This window comes from Triticum aestivum, chromosome 1A (genome assembly GCF_018294505.1).
Source record: "Triticum aestivum cultivar Chinese Spring chromosome 1A, IWGSC CS RefSeq v2.1, whole genome shotgun sequence".
Classification (NCBI taxonomy): domain Eukaryota; kingdom Viridiplantae; phylum Streptophyta; class Magnoliopsida; order Poales; family Poaceae; genus Triticum; species Triticum aestivum.
The window spans coordinates 471,947,638-471,961,988 of NC_057794.1; the positions used below are offsets into that span (position 1 = coordinate 471,947,638).

A 14,351-nucleotide genomic window follows, 5' to 3' on the forward strand; every position below is an offset into this window, starting at 1 on the left:
ACCGAGGCGAGAAATGAATCGATTTAGGGTGGCCAAACAACCAGTAAGCTTCTGGACATCATGCACACACACATGGCGTTTCATCCGGAGTATGGCACCCACTTTCTCTGGGTTAGCGTCGATCCCTCGTTCGGAAACGAGAAAACCGAGTAATTTTCCGCCTGGAAATCCAAACGTGCACATTGATGGATTGAGCTTGATATCATACCTTCTGAGGTTGGCAAAGGTTTCAGCAAGGTCAGCCAATAGGTTGGAACTTTTACGTGACTTGACCACAATGTCATCCATGTATGCTTCCACATTCTGACTGATCTGAGTGAGCAAGCACTTCTGAATCATCCGCATGAATGTGGCTCTAGCGTTCTTCAAACCGAATGGCATATTGACATAACAGAAGCACCCAAATGGGGTGATGAAAGCTATTTTTATCTCATTGGGTCCATACAGACGGATCTGATGATACCCGGAATAAGCATCCAAAAAGGACAAATGCTCACGCCCCGCAGTCGAGTCGACTATTTGGTCGATGTGAGGGAGAGGAAAGTGATATTTCGGATAGGCCCGATTGATATGTTTGAAGTCGATGCACATGCGAAGTGAGTCGACCTTCTTTGGGACCATGACAACATTAGCTAACCACTCGGAGTGGTAAATCTCTCGGCTAAACTCAGCTGCCAGAAGCCGAGCCACTTCTTCATCGATTGCCTTCCTCTTCTGTACGGCGGACCGTCGAAGATGTTCTTTGACTGGTTTCACCATTGGGTCGACTCGCAAACGATGCTCAGCCAGTCCCCTGGGAACACCTGGCATGTCAAAAGGTTTCCATGCAAAGATGTCCCAATTCTCATGGAGGAACTGGATGAGCGCTTCTTCCTATTTGGAGTCGAGTGTTGTTGAAATGTGAGTCGGATCAGCATTGGGATCCGTTGGATGAATATGAATCGGCTTCGTTTCACCAGATGACTGGAATGCTGAATCTGTGGCAGGCTTCTTAGCACGCAACAAATCACTCGGATCTGCATTTTTTTGATACTCCTACAACTCCACTACTGCCATTTGTGCATCGGCAATCTTTGAGCCCTTCTGGAAGCACTCTTCTACCTTCTTTCGACTGCCAGTGATAGTGATCACCCCTTTAGGACCAGGCATCTTCAATTTGAGGTACACGTAACATGGTCGAGCCATAAAACATGCATAAGCTGGCATGCCTAGAATAGCATGATAGGCACTTTGGAAATCCACAACTTCAAATGTCAACTTTTCCTTGCGATAATTCTTGGAATCACCGAAAACTACATCAAGGGCGATCTGACCGAGTGACACAGGAATAACTCCATGGAAACTCATATTACTTTCACTGAGTCTGGACATCGGAATGCCCATTCCTTTCAACGTCTCTGCATATAGTATATTCAGACCACTGCCACCATCCATCAAAACCTTAGTCAATCGAGTGCCTTTGACTACTGGGTTGACCACCAGCACTTGCCTCCCAGGGGTGGCTATGTGCGCTGGGTGATCGGACTGGTCGAATGTAATGGCAGTCTGAGACCACTTCAAATAACTGGGTGTCACCGGAGCGACCATGTTCACTTCTCTATTGATGACTTTCAGTCGACTCTTACTCTCAACATCAGGAAAATCATTAGAGTGGAATTGACGTGGGGGTAACCATCATCATCTTCCTCCTCATCCTCAACTTTGTCCACTTTCTTCTTCTTTTCCTTGGGCTGTTTCTCTCGGAATTGCTGGATTAGGAGTCAACATTGTCGAGTGATATGCTTCGGGTAAATGAAATTACCCTCTTCATATTTTTTTGGTGTGAATGTGGCATGGTAAATCTAGCACATCATTTCCATCTTGATCTTTTACTTTCTTGCGGTTCCACGGCCCTTTGGGTTTCCCTTTGAACTTTCCTTGAGTCACGGCTAAGGCTTCACCAGGAGCAGCTGGCTCGGCTTTGCGCTTCTGCTTCCGACTGGAGTTCCCTCCTCCGGTTTCGTGGGCGACTGTTTTGTGCTTGCCACTCCGGAGTCGGTCTTCTTCTTCACCATTGGCGTATTTGGTGGCAATCTCCATCATCCGAGTTAGAGTCAATATGTACAGCCACTCGATAATCCTCAAGCCAAGTGTTAGGCTTGGACTCGCCAGTGAACTTACTGACTCCAATCGCCAACCTGAAGTTGGGAGGAATCACTGCAGCCCTGATGGCTCTACTGAAGCACTCTGGACCTGAGACATGTACCCTGCTGGTGGTTGGGAAATCTCTGTCGTGACCTTCTCTGTGAGCTCTGTTTCTGTCGACCAGACCCTGAACGAGAATAGATCTCGCATCAAAGCCTGGCTCCCTGGGGTCGACTGGAATCCTTCGCCCGCCACTGTGAGGACGTCTGTCATCATGCTGTCGAGGCATGTATGACTCACTCCTTGGGGGAGGCGTGGGCACTCGACGACGATCATCATGATCGAGTCAGTGATCATAGTGCTCGCGGTTTCTGTACTGATCTCGCCGGTCCCCACGTCCTTCACGCCTCGGGGGCGATCTCGGGCTGTGAGCCGACTGGACTGTGTCTGCAACTACGGGCCTGCTATGGATCCTATTCCGCGATTGAGATACTGTTGTATTCTGCTCTCCCACCGCACGGAGCAAAGCTCGGATCTGCGCCAAACCTCGACCAGCTTCTGACTGGGAAGGTTGGATTGACTCCGCTATTCGGGCCGCAACTGCGATATTCTGGATCGGAGTTCGGTATACCTGAGTCGGAGGCAGAAAAAGTTGGCGTCGACTGAACTCGGGGATACGCTGCCGAGCACGCTCGTCAAGTGCGCGCTGGAGGTTCTCCAGTCAAGTGCGCTCAGCCAAGTTGGCCAGACGCACCTCCTCCAAGGCCTGGGCCTCAGGGGTTTCTCCAACGATAGGAGTGTGAAGCGCATCCATGTTCCGGCGGCGAAGTTCTTCCCTTTGCTGCGAAGAGAGGGGTTTGGGGCGGTACGCTTCATGAACACGCGACGGATCACCGTCCCCATCGCCTCCGTCTTCACGGGTGAAGCCAGGAGGACTGCGTGGTCCATTGACTATCAAAACTTCTGCCGCGGGGTCGCTGTTGTCGCACTCGGATGCAGTCTCTACGGAGCCAGTTGAACGGGCCGTAGAGAGTTTCATCGGGCTCAATTGCCGCGACTTGGGGGGTGGCCGACTGGCGAACCACCGCATGCCTCACCCACCGCAGAAGCCTCGATCGACCGGAACGCTTGCTCCGGCGGGCTGCGGGGAGGGAGGTCAGCACAGGAGCCGACCGATACTAAGTCGACGGCTGCCGTAGGAGGACGCCACGGACGCACATGCGAAAGTGTGTTGCCCCGTGGACGGGGAGCGCCTCGACGTTAAGTGGCGCTTCTTGGAGCCAAGCGGAGTCATTGGCGACGAATACGAGCGCACCAAGATGGATCTCGCGGCCCTCGGACAAACCTCCGCCCGAAACCATGTTGATGGGGATCGGAAAAAATCGCAACTTCTCCAACAAGTCGCTAAGACACCTACCCCACGGTGGGCGCCAACTGTCGTGGTTCTAAGTCTGACAGTAGAATGGGGGGTAGGAGTGTAGAGGCAAGATCCTAGCTATGGAGGAGTTTTACACACGAGTTTTATGAGTTCAGGCCCTTCTCGGAGGAAGTAACAGCCCTACGTCTCGGAGCCCGGAGGCGGTCGACTGGATTATATGCGTGTGAATTACAGGGGGTGCCAACCCTTGTGCCTATGGAGGGGGTGGCTTATATAGAGTGCGCCAGGACCCCAGCCAGCCCACGACACAGAGGGTTTAAGGTACATTGAAGAGAGAACGTTACTGGAAATGCCCACATTAAAGTGTTGTGAATGCCAATTAAGCCTATGAGTAAATGCTCGACCGTTGCATATGCAGAGTGGCTTTAGCTCTTCTGCCTATCGAGTGACTTCTGCGACGGTCGAGTGACATCGATTCTTCCGAGTGGAACGTTTCTGGTCGAGTGAATGATGATACTCTTTGGATGATCCTGGCTTTAGGGTGCTGTCCTAGGGGAGGATGTCTAGGTCAGGTCTATGACCCTACCCTAGGTACGTAGCTTCATCACCCCCCCCCTTGCCCAGTCTGAATTGGACAAGGGGAAGGGGGGCGCCCCCTTCTTCCTTGTCTTCTCTCCTCTTTCCCTTCTTCTCCTTCTTGGACTAGGATAGGGGGAAACCTACTCCTACAAGGAGTAGGATTCCACCCCCCTTGGCACGCCCAAAGGAAGCAAATGAGGTGAGGATGATAACAAGGAACCAAGATGCGGCGGCTAAGGAGAGGAGGTTGGAGGCCGAGGAGAGGAGGGTGGCGGCCGAGGAGAGGAAGGTGGCATTGTAGGAGAAGAAATTGGCCATGGAGGAGCGATCTAGATTGTTAGAATGTGAGAAGTACTTGATCTCCGGGGACACATCTACACTCGATGAGAAGCAAAAGGAGTACGTCAATTTGCCCGTGAAGAAGTCTTGGTCCAAAAAAGAGCCATGGGCATGTGAGGTATGGGAGCTACCATGGGAGGCATGGGTGGCTTCGGAGCTACCATGGGAGGCATGGGAGCATCTACGGGAGGCATCGGTGGCATGGGGGGCATGGGTGGCTTCAGAGATACCATGGGCGGCATGGGAGGCATGTGTGGCTTCGGAGCTACCATGAGACGCATGGGTGGCTTCGGAGCTACCATGGGAGGCATGTGTTTTGGGTCTCTCATGGGAGACATGGGAGCACCTCCGGGTGACATGGGTGGACACATGTCTTCCGGGGTGCCTCACATACCTTCGCATGATGCCGTTAGAGATCCTGTGAACACCTTTCGAGCTCCCCATGATGATGGGGTGCGCGACAATGAAGAGGAGGAGGAAGAATCGTCTTCAGATGAGGATGAAGAATTGGAGGAAGAGGAGGACGATGATGATGTGGCATGATTGTTGATGTGCCATTTGTTTGTGTGAACTTTTATGTGTCATGAACTTGGTTGGGTGATTTTGAACTTGGTTGGATGATGATGTGGCATGATTGTTGATTTGCTGTGCAATTGAACTATGTTATGCCTTTTATTTTGCATATTTGTTTAATGTTTGAAACATCATCACATTGTCAAAATGGACGTGTAAAATCTTATTTGCAAGCGCCGGCTGCTCGCGCACGCTGTAAGTTAGCACGCCATATTTTACAGCGGCCGCTGGAGTCAGCGTCCTGCCGCGCGTAAAAACTGCTATTTCCATGCTGTAAAAAGGTTTTAGTGCGCGTGGTTGCGCGCCTGCTAGAGATGCTCTTAGCGATGACTACAATTTAACCTAACACACATCGCCAACCACAGGAATGAGAAGAGGGACCTGACCTTTACTTGCAAAACCAAAACGGAGCTAGCATCGTGAGACGGAGGGGGGGCATGGAGGGAAGCGACAGGGAGGGAATTTAAATGCTTCTGTTCAAGGCAATAAAGAACATCATCACCTCTCCACCTCGACGCAGCTTAGCTGTCCGGCGCCCTCATTATATATCGCCACGGGAGCTGCACCACCACCCCTCAAATACTCAGGCACAGGGCAGGGGGCTCTCACTTGGTCCGGTGTCCTTCACCCCGGCCGGCAGCGCTAGCTAGTACGTGCATGCAAGTGCCCTTCCAAGCGCGCGCCTCCAAACCACCCTATCTCCACCTCCACCTCCACACCCACATTAGTTTGGTTTCGCGTACACGTTCCGTGTCACTAGCTGGGTAGCTTCAACGTACTCCAAAGGTAATGTACCGCGCGGCAACGTCGGCTATTTAATTGCATCGATGGATCATTAGTATAGCTAGGTTGATGGAGGAGTATTCTGTTGATGTTGTTTTATGTTTGAGATCGAGCGAAAGCATGACATGAGCTATATTTGGTGTGCATTGTGCAGTGCAGCGGTGGTGTGCGGAGTTAGCTTGAAGATGAGCAGGAACAATGGCAAGGGGCCGAAGCTGGACCTGAGGCTGAGCTTCTCGCGGTCACGCGGCGGCGGCGGCGGCGGCGGCGGCGGAGGGGGTCCATCGGCTGCGCCGCCGGGAGGCAGCAACTCGCCGAGGAGGATGTCTTCGTCGTCTTCTTCCTCGGCATCCCCGCCGAGCTCGTGCGTGTCGTCGGAGGGGAGCCCGGAGGCTGGCGGGGGCAGTGGTGGCTCGGCGATGATCCTCGCGGGCTGCCCCCGGTGCATGATGTACGTGATGCTGTCGCGGGAGGACCCCAAGTGCCCCAAGTGCCAGAGCACAGTGCTCCTCGACTTCAACGACGTGGGCGCCGACCACCGCAACCCAGGGTTCGGCTCCGGCAAGGTCGGCAAGGGCAAGCGCGGCTGAACCGACCGGCCGGGCTTCTTCGATCTAGATGCTTAGCCGTCGTGTCGTCGATCGCCTAGCTGCCGTCCTCTTTAGTTTCTCATCAATCGTGTGCGTGCGTGTTCGTTGGTGTTGGTGTGTGCGTGCGTGCGAGTTGGGTCAAGAAGAAAGGAATTATTCCGTAGACCCGTCCCTTCCATGGACTAGCTAGTGGGACGCCGGGGTGCCCATGGAACGGGTCTAGGTAATAATTTCATCTGTTGTGTGAGTCGTGACTTCGTGCGTTTGTAGTACGGGGCAGTACTGGCAAGGATTAAGATTTTGTCTCTGAGGTTTTATAGAAGGCAGTAATGCGCTTGTCTCGCCCCGTCCTTTGGCGCCAGGCACAGCCGTGAAGCTTGACGCGGCCGGGGCATAAATACGCTGCAGTGACGCATTTCATTTCATACGGACGAACGACCGACGTCGAGCTATAGCTCTGGCTAGCTATGTCAGATAGGCAGCTCATTCATTCTCGTTTAACTCGCGCACATGTCCTACGTACGCCGCATCGAGCGAACATACGTACGCACGTACGTACGTACGCCTGCATGCATAATAACCTTTTCTGAATATATACTGTATGTATGGTTTTTGCATGATAAATTGTACTACTAGTACTCCTACTCAGAACATGCAAAGATCATCATGAGATTAACATGAATGAAGACTCGGGCAGTCAAATCAAAGTTGAGAAAAGTCTTGTTTTCTCGAGACCATGCATGCACTAATAAAGCTCAGACAACTTTTCCTGCAAAATAAGTTTGCATGTTGCACGGTTCAGACTTCAGACCACACACCACACCAGAGAGAAAGAAGCAAGGGAAGAGGCAGGCACGCATGGGAAGATGCTGGGTGGTTAGAGTCATTCAAAGGGGAGACTATTGCGGATTAACTCGCTTTTAAACCCAGAATGAATGCACGAGTAATTGGAGACAGTTGTGCAATAACAAAGAGGGGCATCGATCGTGTCAGGGCGCCGATGCATCAAACCACACAGTCGATGCCAACCTTGTCGCTTCAATGCGTTGTTGCTGAAATGCAAGGAAGGCCAATTGATTCCTCACACAGCCAGCCACTAAATGTGCCCTCATTTCCACTTCGTCTCAGCCTGCCCGGCTGTCTGGTACGCTAGCTTTCCACTGTACTCGCTACGCTCTACTGTGCGTACGTGCCTCTTCTGGACACAGAATCAAGGCACGCTGCGGCCGCTCCATCCCCTTGCACAGTCGCCGGCTTAATGCCGTCGAGAAATAAACAGTGCAACAGCCGCAGCAGCAAGAAGATTATGAAAATTACTGGCAGCAGCACAGTGTGCATGCGCCCCAACATAAATTAAGGCAGGCTCGATGGCCTCCCTTCTGAAAAGGACCTGTCCAACAGTGACCTCCGGAGAAGACGCTTGTCGATATCAACTTAGCTGGCCACTTTTAGGCAGACGCGCGCAGGCAGGCAGAGGTGTTATGGTGGGCATTCAGCTGATGGTATCCCGGTCCGTGCAAAGCTAGCGCCGATCGAGTACATGTGTGCATGGTCGTGCATGCAGAGTAGTAAACCGCGGCAATGCATGCATGGCCATACATATCCATCCTTGTCAGGCAAATTAAACGGATCGACCAATCAATCGACCAACCACTCGATTTCGGAACCCCTCCGAGCTAAAAGACCAGCTCATAATCAACCCCGATCATCGCAATTGAAGGCCATATAGTGCCTAGAGAGAAGATACGTACGGAGTACTAAAAACTAATAAGTGCCCATGAATATGAGTTGTTGCTTCTTGGCCAGGGTCACAGCTCCGACTGAGCTGTTCTTCTTTCTATGCAAAGATGCAGCGAATCATGCGTCCAAAATGTTTTGGTCATCAGATGCTCAATCGATCAAGTACTCCGTTTGATGCTCGGTGCCGCCATCTAGGAGTACTTCAGCCATGAATGGAGATTGGTAGGAATCATAAGTTCACTTTTGTGCCTAGATGGGGGTAGTAAACTAACTACTCCATTATACAAAGTGAGAAGGGCTGGTTGATCGGCATGAGAAATGATTTCATGGCATGTAGTATATATGCATGCACGGCACAAGAAACTTATTAAGGATGGTGCAGAAATTAAGCAGTGGGGGTGCTACCACAACTCAAAAGAACTGTCGTAGCTGGTACGCCAGTGTCAACAGCCTAGCTTGCAGATTTGTTGTGCAAATCGTATACCTAGCTATTACGAGGTCAATGGTCCATACGCATTTGATATAGCCAGCTAGCTGTACTACAAAGTACGTACTAGTACGTGGATCACTACTGGCAGACCGATCTCTGCCCGCCTGTTTTTATTTTTACTTTCATGAAATACAGCAAAAGCTTGGCCTTTTCGTTATTTGAGCAAGGAGTAAGAGTATGTACAAGGCCGAAGCCAAAAAGAAGCAAACGTACTATTCTCCCGGAATGATCACCCCTAAGTGTTTCCCTCTGGCAATACACCACAATCTAACCTCTCTCTTGGTATTGCCAAATACCATCATAGGCAAGGACGCAAAATTTGGCATGCATTTCATGTAGCCAGCTAGCTGTACTACAAAGTACGTACTAGTACGTGGATCTCTACAGGCAGACCGATTTCGGCTTGCTTGTCCAATGCTTAAAACTTTGTGAAGCAAAAGTGTCGTGCGTACGACGATCATTGGGACCGGTAATGGCCCCTTTGCGATTTGACTGTGGCATGTGGGGATACACTCGTGCAAAGAGCAGAATCAACAGACCACACAAGTGTTCACCCAGGTTCGAACCGCCGTGAGGCGTAAAATCCTACCCCTGCTTTGTATATTGGATGTGTTTGAGCTAAGTACAAGGAGCTTAGCTTGCCGGTAAGGTGCGCGGGAAGTGCGGCTACGCATGTAAATGAGCAATGTGTCGACCTTTGCAGATCATGCCAGTAGATAATCTTACTTCTCGAGATAGCAACTCCCCCATGTGACAATTCTGATGATAATCGTGAAGCAGATGATCCTGAGGCAGAAAACTTGGCCATGAACATCTATTCACAACAACATCCTGTAGCAAGGACAAACTGTTCGAAGGAGAAGAAGAGGCGAGGTGAGCGCGGACCTACTTTGGGGCATGGTTTAGAGAGTATTATAGCAAGGACCGGATCTACGATGAAGGTTGGCTTCATGGAGGGAGCAAACATGCCTATTAACCCTCTCCAAGCAGCAAAACTAGTTCGAAGGTTGGTTTTGAAGTCAAAAATCATTTGCCATTAAAAACCAAGTGGAAGGAGTAGAGTGCAGAAGGGAATAAGCATATGCTTCCTGAAACATAAAATTCATTAAAGGTCAGCCATCAAATGAATCTCTTTTGCATTTGTGCCATACCACATCTTTTTAACTTCGCACCCTAAATGTTGTAACATGCATGTGTGTATAATGTCTGCAACTAATGTTTGAGTTTCCAAACAACGCTCCATTGCCGAAGGGAGTTTCTGACCCCGAGCAAGCAGCCGCATCCCCACCCAGCCGCCGCCGCTGTTCCCGTTGCAGTCCCGCCGCCGCCGTGCCCTAGCAACCTCGTTTCCCACTGCGACCGTTCGCCTGAGCTCCGATGGAGAAGCGGCACGGTGATAAATCGCAGCCCACAGGAACCATCCGATATAGTTGAACGACATGTATGTTTCTAGTCGAAACCCTAGCAATTAGGATTAGTCGATTTAATGGGCGATTTAACTGTTGTTCATTGAGTTGCTTCAGTTTTCAAACAATACTGACATTTATTTAGGATTGGGCTCGTGATAGTGGAAGCTAGTGTGAAAAAATGAAAACCCTAGAAATTAGGATCCGTTCATAGGAGCCCATATTAGATTCTGTGGTAATTTCGATCCTCATAATCGCTTTCATTTTTACAATTTTGATTTGCAAATTTCGTCTTTGATTGATTGCTAGCTCTACCTGGATGGAAGAGTTTTGCGTCGGAGACGAGCAGTTGCTGGCCAAGTGCAATGAAATATGCTCCTGGTTTCCGGGCGTGGATTCGCTCGAGTTGCACTCGCTGGGCCTGACTTTGGAAGTGACACCGGATGAACTGAAGCAGATGGTTCCTGAAGGCAAGGGGGCAATCACATTGGAGATTCTCCTCTGGGCAATGGCAGAGGTGATGGAGCCGTCGGATCCTTGACAGCAAGCTCGCTGGTACGAGTACCGCTCCCACCTCTCATCGTCGAATCCAGAGCCGGAAGGGCCGGAGAATTTGCATATTTGTCAGGACCCCGATTCCAAGTCACATCAATCTAGCCGGTAACACCTCATATCTCTTTGCGGCCTCACACACGGTATTCCCACGGGTGTCGCCTTACCATGGCCCGGGACCGTTTGCGCCTTTTGGCTCACGTATATGATAGTGTCGCTAGCATCCATATGACAGGTAACCCGGACCGACATGGCTAGTCGTGAACCCAAAGCGGCACTAACCTATGGTGACAGGCATACATGAATCACATCGAGCATGTCGGTCAGCAGCGTGTGAATCCGGGCTGTAGCACTGGGCTAACAGGACTCCGGGAACCCGGGCTGTAGCAGGCTAGGCAGGACTCCGAATGTCACTGCGTGACATTTCCCCGAAGGGACAGACACAGGAACGAAGTGAAACACATGCCGGCCAGTCAAGTGTCTTGAGCAGTAGTGCTGGGCTAGCAGGACTCCGGTTAACCGGGCTGTAGCGGACTACTATGGCTCATGGAAGCACTAGACTACATTTCCCCATAAGATAGGCTGCCAAGAATAAACAACTAGATTGTCGGATCCCACACATACCAAGCATTTCAATCATACACACAATATGCTCGTTATGTGTAAATACAACATGGCAACACAACATAACTCTACGACTTGAGTATTTATTCATTAGGCTCCGAGGAGCGAGACATTACAAACATGGGTCTCATGACCCAACAATCATAGCATACAAATCAAAGCACATGCGGAAGCTTAACATGTCTGAGTACAGACATCTACAAATGAAAAAGGCTAAGAAGCCTGACTATCTACCAGATCCTGCTGAGGGCACAAGATAGTAGCTGAGGTATCAAGCTAAACATCGAAGTCCACGCGGAACTACTAGCAAGACTGAAGTCTCTCTCTGCAAAACATAAATTAAGCAAACGTGAGTACAAAAGTACTCAGCAAGACTTACATCAGAACTAACTACATATGCATCGGTATCAACAAGGGGGGTGGTGGAGTTTAACTGCAGCAAGCCAGCTTTGACTCAGTGGCTAACCTGAACTATGACTGCAAGCAACTCTTTTGAGGTGGCGCACACGAGTCCACATATTCACCATATCAATACACCACTATGGATCCGCTCCCGTCTTCCCACGAGGACGCCATCCATAGCACTCACGCTTATCTTGCGCATTTTAGAGTATCCACTTTCACTTGTCTATGAACTGTTATAGGCAACCCAGAAGTCCTTTACCGCGGACGCGGCTATTCGAATAGATCATTTATAACCCTGCAGGGGTGTACTTGGTCACACATGTTTCCACCACTTAGCGTCTGCACACGACATGTGCTCGACAGACTTCAAGCGAAAGCCGACGTGGGTGTAGACCACGACCTGACTAACTGCACAAGTCTCTAGTCCAGGTTTATCGCCTATTCGGGTTCCATACGCAAGGAAATCCGGCCAGGGTGTCCTCAACGGCCCCAAATGATGTGTACAGGGTCCCGAGACGCCAAACGGGCGCCCGGCATACCCGGCCGCAGTGTATCTACCGCATCATAGCCCACCCGTAGGGTCAGCGCTACGCACGGCCGCCAACACATAACCTACAAACACCAGAAACTAGTTGCAACTCCTGGACAGAGGACGAGAGGGGTCAATAAGTCGAGCGGGGTCATATTTCAGGGCCCAGTGTGTGGTAGTAGTTGTTTCATGGATCACAAACACAGAACTCAGTTCCTGAGGACGGTTTCAGTGAAACAACCCACCATGTACTCCTACATGGCCTCTCACCGCTACCTTTATTAAATCGTGTTCACACACTTAGCTCACACACAGTAGGACATGTTCACACACCTCCGATTCATCCCCGATGAACCAGACCTGACACGACTCTATGCAATAGCAGGCATGACAAACAAGCATGAATGAGTAGGCACATCAGGGCTCAAACAACTCCCACTCGTGCTAGTGGGTTTCATCTATTTACTGTGGCAATGACAGGTAATGCAGAGGATAAGGGGGTTCAACTACCGCAGCAAGTAACAGATAAATCGTTGTTGTCCTAATGCAGTAAAAAAGAGCAGGAGCGAGAGAGTGGGATTGTATCGGAATGAGCAAGGGGGTTTTGCTTGCCTGGCACTTCTGAAGATAGTAATAGCTCTTCATCGGTGTCATCAAACTCATCGTCGGAACCACGTTTACTGAGAGGGGACAATACCGGCAAACAAGGAGGAAACACAATCAATGCAATGCAGCAATATGAGGCATGCTCATGACATGGCAAAATGAGTGTGTTTTGGCTAATGCAACTTAGAATAGATTGGTTTGAGTTCATTTGAATCAAGGATTCAAACGCAAACCCAAAATAAGAGGTCACATTAGTGCATTATCTTGTTTCACCTAAACAGCAAGGTTGAAGTGTTCTAACATGCATGAAAATAGCATAAATAGATAGATTGGATTTTTCTGATAATTTTTCATATATAAATTATTTCATTTGGAGTTATAGATTAATTTCTATGATTTTTAGAAGTTTAGGCCTTTTTCTGGATTTTATAATTATTTATAATTAACTAATTCCAGAAAATGCATTACTGCGTCAGCAGCACGTCAGGATGACGTCAGTGAGTCAACGGGTCAGCCCAGGTCAAACCTGGCCCATGGGTCCCACACGTCATTGACTCAGTTAACTAACATGTTTAAGAAATAAAAACCTAATCTAAAGATTAACAAGGCTGGGCCCACTGGCAGTGACTTGGGTGGTGTTTAGTGGGTAGACTAATCTGACCACGTTGGCGGGTTAGCATCGGCGATGACCAGAGCACGGCAGTGTTGGCCGTCTGGCCAGCTCCTGCGCCGGGAGGACGCGTGGCTAGGTGCGTTGGGAATCTGGCATTGCGGCGCGCCGTCTGGTGGTGGTGGGAGGTGCTGGGGTGGTGTGCAGTGGCGGCGGCGGCATCGTCGGTGGCGACCGAAGCTCGGTCAGGTGCGGCGACGGCTCTAGAGCGGGTGCTCGGCCGGGTTAGCATGCCAGAAGTGGCCCGCGGTTCCTATCAGGGCTAATGGGCACCTAGGCGTGACCAAATGGTCACCGAAGGCTGCCGGCGATGAGCAAGTGCGGCGGCGACCTACGAGCATCGGTAGAACGACGATTATGGCGAGCAAAACACAACGGGGTTAGGGGTAATCGACGGCTGAGCTCACATCGAGTCGGATGAGACAGACGGCGAGCTCGGGGAGGCAGAGTCGGCAGCGAATCGACGCGTGCGGATTCCGGACACCGAGGAGGAAGAAGATGAAGCAGTCGGCGATGCAGGCCCTCCCAGCGCTCGAGGCTAGGGTGGGGCGAAGCGGCGGACGATGGTGGAGCTTGCAGACGAGGTGGGGAGGCGAGGGGAGCACGGTGGGCACGGTGGCAGCAAGCGGCGGTGATGGCAACGCTCAGTTGCGCGCGAGAGAGAGGGTTAGAGGAGGGGGCGAGAGCAGAGAGTAATGGGGAGAGGCAGAGAGGGGTCCAGGGCGGCGACAAGGGAAGGATCGGGGCTCACAGGTGGAAGCAGGAGGTGGCCGAAGCTGCACGCACGCGCGCCACGCCTCTCCTCTGCCTACTGGCTGAAGGAAGAAGACGAGCGTGCCCCTGTGGGCTGGGCCCACAGTGTTGGGCCTGGTGGGCTGAGCCAGGTGAGCACTCTCTCTCTCTCTCTCTGTGTGTTACCTATTTGTTTCCTCCTTTCTAATTTTTGCAGTTTGTTTTTGATTT

The 14,351-nt window shown here is 50.9% G+C and overlaps 1 protein-coding gene across 2 annotated transcripts; it reads left to right on the top strand.

Moving 5' to 3' along the window:
* Positions 1-5,533: 5,533 nt before the first annotated feature.
* Positions 5,534-6,683, top strand: LOC123150728 (protein GL2-INTERACTING REPRESSOR 2). 2 transcript variants are annotated; one of them, XM_044570647.1, is made up of 2 exons: positions 5,534-5,779; positions 5,936-6,683. In XM_044570647.1, exon 2 carries the CDS (start codon positions 5,962-5,964, stop codon positions 6,364-6,366), a length of 405 nt encoding a protein of 134 aa, XP_044426582.1. In that variant the 5' UTR covers positions 5,534-5,779; positions 5,936-5,961; the 3' UTR covers positions 6,367-6,683. The 2 variants fall into 2 exon arrangements, with proteins under 2 accessions (XP_044426582.1, XP_044426526.1); XM_044570591.1 differs by having other exon boundaries at positions 5,548-5,779; positions 5,931-6,683.
* Positions 6,684-14,351: the final 7,668 nt, after the last annotated feature.